Source organism: Gekko japonicus, unplaced genomic scaffold, assembly GCF_001447785.1.
Source record: "Gekko japonicus isolate JY-2015 unplaced genomic scaffold, Gekko_japonicus_V1.1 scaffold1787, whole genome shotgun sequence".
Taxonomy (NCBI): Eukaryota; Metazoa; Chordata; class Lepidosauria; order Squamata; family Gekkonidae; genus Gekko; species Gekko japonicus.
Window position 1 is genome coordinate 90,719 of NW_015174893.1, and position 5,761 is coordinate 96,479.

General features: G+C 45.9%; 1 protein-coding gene across 1 annotated transcript in view; it reads right to left on the reverse strand.

Moving 5' to 3' along the window:
* CFAP45 (cilia and flagella associated protein 45) overlaps positions 1 to 112 on the reverse strand; it is a 37,810-nt gene extending 37,698 nt beyond the window's left edge. The window contains exon 1 of the mRNA XM_015424956.1: positions 4 to 112. Coding sequence (XP_015280442.1) covers positions 4 to 6 — 3 coding nt within the window. The 5' untranslated portion in view covers positions 7 to 112. The remainder of the gene's footprint in view (positions 1 to 3) is intronic.
* Between the last annotated feature and the right edge of the window lie 5,649 nt (positions 113 to 5,761).

A 5,761-nucleotide genomic window follows, 5' to 3' on the forward strand; every position in this document is an offset into this window, starting at 1 on the left:
TACCATCCTGGACGCGGCTTCGGGCTCCGGAGGCGTCTCCGTTTCTTTCGGCTATTGTTGACCCATCACCATGGCAACCAGCTCGCTCAACGTCTCGTCAGGGCAACGGGAAGGCGTTCCACGACTGAGCGGAAGTGACGTATCACCTCCCTCGGCCTCGCCTTCTCATAGTCCTTCATACAGCTAAGTCTCCAGCAGCGCCCGCTTCGAGAGGAAGAGGTCATCACTTCCTTTGACATAGAGACTAGAGGTAAGAAAAGGCTAGAACGGCATATCGTGGGCCGTTCTTCTAGGCACGTCCGGTCCACACTCGGGGTGGTTTCCTCACTCTTTAAAAAATAGAAATGTTAAGTCCTAGAGCGACGCCACGGGGCGACAGAGGAGTATTTTGGCCCGGATGTGTCACTCTGCATTTGTTTCCTATATCCCAGTAATGGTAAAATTGTTGTCGAATAAAATAGAAGTCCAGTGGGGCGCTAACTCCATTTATTTGTTTTATTTCACTGGTCTAAATGGAGGCAACGGGGGAGGGGGAGATTTGGGGTTTGTTATTTTCTTTTGATTTTAATTGACAATGTTTTAAAGTATTCTTCTAAGTTCAGTCAGTTGGCCTTTACTGACATATAACCAGTGTTCCCTCTAAGCCGAGTTAGTGTGAACTAGCTCACAGTTCTTTAGCCTCCAGCTCACACAGTTTTGTCTTAGCTCAGGAAGGAGGGCTCCAGAGCAAACTAATTCATGCAGCAGCCAAATCGCTCGCTCACAACGTTAATGCCAGTCGCTCACAAAGTAGATTATTTGCTCACACAACTCCACAGCTTAGCGGGAACATTGCATATAACATCACCATAAGCAATAATTTAGACGTAATCAATTTGGAGTCCAGTGGCACCTTTAAGACCAACAAAGGTTTATTCAAGGTATGAGCTTTCGTGTGAATGCATACTTGTTCAAATACCCTGGGGAAAGTGCGCATGCACATTGAAAGCTCATACCTTGAATAAAACTTTGTTGGTCTTAAAGGTGCCCCTGGACTCTGAATTCGTTCTACTGCTTCAGACCAACAGGGCTGGACCACCTGAAATAATATACGTAGAGAAGAATGCAAAAGGGGAACCATGCAAAATGCATAATTTTATAAAATACATCATAACAAATTGATTACATCAACAGTTTTTTGACACAGTTTTATAGCTGATTGTAAAAACACAGCTACCTTCACTGTTGTTTTAGGTGAGGAGTCATTCAAAAGGTGATGTCCAATTGGTTAGCCTGTATTGAGGAAAAAAATAACTGTCGTGGCCATACCATTGGATTTGCTGTTTATTGGTGCATAGTAAAGGTAAAGGTTCCCTTGCTTGAAAGCCAGTCGGGTCCGACTCTAGGGTTGCAGTGCTCATCTTCGTTTCAAAGCCGAAGAGCCAGCGCTGTCCGAAGACGTTTCCGTGGTCATGTGGCCGGCATGACTAAACCCCAAGGCGCACGGAACGCTGTTCCCTTCCCACCGAAGTGGTCCCTATTTATCTACTTGCAATTTCTTGCTTTTGAACTGCTAGGTTGGCAGGAGCTGGAACTAGAGACAGGAGCTCACTCCATGCGGCACACTCGGGTCTTGAACTGCTGAACTACCGACCTTCCACAGCCTGCAGTTCAGCGTCTTAACCACTTGAGCCACCGCAGCTCCTTTATGGGTGCATATCAGCTGATTAAGTGTAGAATTCTTGATATTGAAGCTCAAAGATTAGTTTAGCTGACAAATCTTGTTTTGAGATCCCCCTTACTGTAGGTCGAATGGCCCCACACCTATCTGCTTTGTAAGTACCACGACAACGCAGATTCAACACTATGCCATCTGCAATTTTACATGGCAGATATAACAAGATTGCATACTTGGCTAGATATTGTCACTATAACTTTAGATGTATTGTTATTCTAAGTTGACTTGAACCACCAGGAAAAGCAGGGTAAAGCGTTTTAATTTTAAAAAATGAATGAAACAAATTTCAAAATGAGCTTGAAAGCACCTTCTCTGTGAGGCAAGGCCAAAGCATCTGGGACTTTTCAGTTTAGAAAAGAGATAACTAAAGGGGGGATATGATAGTTGTTGTTCAGTCGCACAGTTGAGTCCGACTCTTTGCGACCCCATGGACCAGATGGTCTTCCGCCGTCTTCTGAAGTTGGCTCAATTTCATGTTCGTTGCATCTATGACACTGTCTCACCATCTCATCCTTTGCCGTCCCCTTCTTTTACCTTCAATCTTTCCGAGCATCAGGGTCTTCTCCAGTGAGTGCTCCTTTCTCATTTGGTGGCCAAAGTATTTGAGCTTCAGTTTCATTATCTGGCTTTCCAGGGAACAGTTAGGATTGATTTCTTTTAGGATTGACTGATTTGATCTTCTTGCAGTCCAAGGGACTCTCAAGAGTCTTCTCTGGCACCACAGTTCAAAAGAATCTATTCTTCGGCGCTCGGCCTTCCTTATAGTCCAACTCTCGCAGCCATACATGACTACTGGGAATACCATTGCTTTGACCATGCGGACTTTTGTTGGCAGGGTGATGTCTCTACTTTTTATCATGCTGTTTAGGTTCGCCATCGCTTTCCTCCCAAGGAGCAGGCGTCTTTTAATTTCATGACTACTGTCACAGTCTGCAGTGATCTGGGATCCCAGGAACGTGAAGTCTGTCACTACTTCCACAGCTTCCCCTTCTATTTGCCAAGGAGTGATGGGGCCGGATGCCATGATCTTAGTTTTTTTGATGTTGAGCTTCAAGCCCACTTTTGCGCTCTCCTCTTTTACCCTGAGCAAGAGGCTCTTGAGGTCCTCTTCACTTTCTGCCATCAGAGTGGTATCGTCTGCATATCTGAGGTTGTTGATCTTTTCCCCAGCAATCTTAATTCCCGCTTGTGATTCATCCAGGCCAGCATTTCGCATGATGTACTCTGCATATATATTAAATAAGCAAGGCGACAATATACATCCTTGTCGTACTCCTTTTCCTATGCTGAACCAATCAGTTGTTCCATATCCGGTTCTAACTGTCGCTTCTTGGCCCTTATACAGGTTTCTCAAGAGACATGTGAGGTGGTCTGGTACTCCCATCTCTTTAAGGCCCTGCCATAGTTTGTTGTGATCCACACAGTCAAAAGCTTTAGCATAGTCAATGAAGCAGAAGTAGATATTTTTCTGGTACTCTCTTGCTTTCTCCATAATCCAGCGAATGTTGGCAATTTGATCTCTAGTTCCTCTACCTCTTCGAAACCCAGCTTGTACTTCTGGTAGTTCTCTATCCACGTACTGTTGAAGCCTAGCTTGTAGGATCTTGAGCATGACCTTGCTAGCGTGTGATATGAGTGCAATTGTGCGATAGTTTGAACATTCCTTGGCATTGCCCTTCTTTGGGATTGGAATGTATACTGACCTTTTCCAATCCTGTGGCCACTGTTGCGTTTTCCAAATTTGCTGGCAAATGGAGTGCAGAACTTTAACAGCATCATCTTCTAAGACTTTGAATAGCTCAACTGGAATACCATCACCTCCACTAGCTTTGTTGTTAGTAATGCTTTCTAAGGCCCATTTAACTTCACATTCCAGGATGTCTGGCTCGAGGTCAGTGATTATACCGTCGTGGTTGTCAAGGACATCGAGGTCTTTCTTGTATAGTTCTTCTGTGTATTCTTGCCATCTTTTCCTAATCTCTTCTGCTTCTGTTAGGTCCCTACCGTTTTTGTCCTTTATCATGGCCAGCTTTGCATGGAACGCTCCCTTGATTTCTCCAATTTTCTTGAAGAGATCTCTAGTCCTTCCCATTCTATTGTTTTCTTCTATTACTTTGCACTGTTCATTCAGGAAGGCCTCCTTATCTCTCCTTGCTGTTCTCTGGAAATCTGCGTTCAGTTGGGTAAATCTTTCCTTTTCGCCTTTGCCTTTCGCTTTCCTTCTTTCCTCTGCTATTTGTAAAGCCTCATCAGAAAGCCACTTTGCTTTCTTACATTTCTTTTTCTTTGGGATGGTGGTGATTGCTGCCTCCTGTACGATGTCACGAACCTCTGTCCATAGTTCTTCAGGCACTCTATCTATCAAATCCAGACCCTTGAATCTATTCTTCACCTCTACTGTATATTCATCAGGGATGCGATCTAGGTCAAACCTGAATGGCCTCGTGGTTTTCCCAATTTTCTTCAGTTTAAGTCTGAATTTTGCAATGAGTAGCTCATGATCTGAACCACAGTCAGCTCCAGGTCTTGTTTTTACTGACTGGATAGAGCTTCTCCATCTTTGACTGCAAATTATATAGTCAATCTGATTTCGGTGTTGCCCATCTGGTGATGTCCATGTGTAGAGTCGCCTCTTAGGTTGTTGGAAAAGGGTGTTCGCTATGACCAGTGTGTTCTCTTGACAAAACTCTGTTAACCTTTGCCCTGCTTCATTTTGCTTTCCAAGGCCAAACTTGTCTGTTATTCCAGTTACCTTTTGACTTCCTACTTTAGCATTCCAGTCCCCTATGATGATGAGGACATCATTTTTTGGTGTTAGTTCTAGGAGGTGTTGTAGGTCTTCATAGAACCGGTCCACTTCAGCCTCTTCTGCATCAGTGGTTGGGGCATACACTTGAATTACTGTGATGTTGAATGGTTTGCCTTGGAATCGGACAGAAATCATTCTGTCATTTTTGAGATTGTATCCCAGTACTGCCTTTTGCACTCTCTTGTTGACTATAAAGGCCACACCATTTTTTCTACGAGATTCCTGGCCACAGTAGTAGATATAATGGTCTTCTGAGTTAAATTAAATTCCCAGGGCTGGCAAACCCTAATTCTAGCACACGTTTTCGTGGCCTGGAGGCATTCGGTTCTTCCCACGGCCACAAGGTGGCACACCTCCCACATGCTTGTGGTTGAATTGATTTGCCCACCAGTTTATCTTTTTTGGGGGGGGAGGGAGAAATATTTCAAGTGTTGGGTGTTTGTTTTTCCCCCTTGTCAAAATTTAAAAAAAAACACCAATCCATGTTCCTCCCTCCCACACTCCCACGGTTTCCTCCCACACACCAGTGCTCAACCAAGCTGTTGATTGCGTGCCAGGGCCGTCCCCGGTACCTTTCCCCCAGCGTGTCGGATGCCAGGGCATTCGGAATGTGTGAAACAGCTGGGCATCTGCACGCCAGGAGCCCTGCCAGCAACAGCAGCGGCCCTTTGCCATCCCCACAGCTGCCAGAGGCTTCCGAAGGAAAGCACCGACCCCACCCCCAGCTGTGGTTCTCACCCTGTTCTTCAGAGGTTGGTGTTTTCATAGTAATGAAAAAGAACACACTTAGCTGCCTTCTACTGAATCAGACCCTCGGTCCATCGAAGTCAGCATTACCTACTCTGACTGGCAGTGGCTCTCCAGGGTCTCAGGCGGAGGTCCTTCACCATCACCTCCTGCCTGGTCCTTTCAACTGGAGATGCCGGGGATTGAACCCGGGACCTTCTGCACGCCAAGCAGATGCTCTGCCACTGAGCCACTGCCCCCTCCCAAAAACATGGCTTTTCCAATCCCCCCCATTTTAGCCCCCACAACAAACCCTTGAGGTAGATTAGGCCGATGGGGTAGGGGGACGGGAGGTTTATAGGTGAGCATGGCTTTGACTCGAGGTCTTCAAGGTTCAGGTTGAGAGTCTGGGTTTTTTAAAAAAATATCTGGCTTGAAGGGGGAAAGTATGGGGTGAGGGCTTTTCCCGGGTAGGGGACACAGCCTGACGGGGGGGGGGGGGGGGGGGT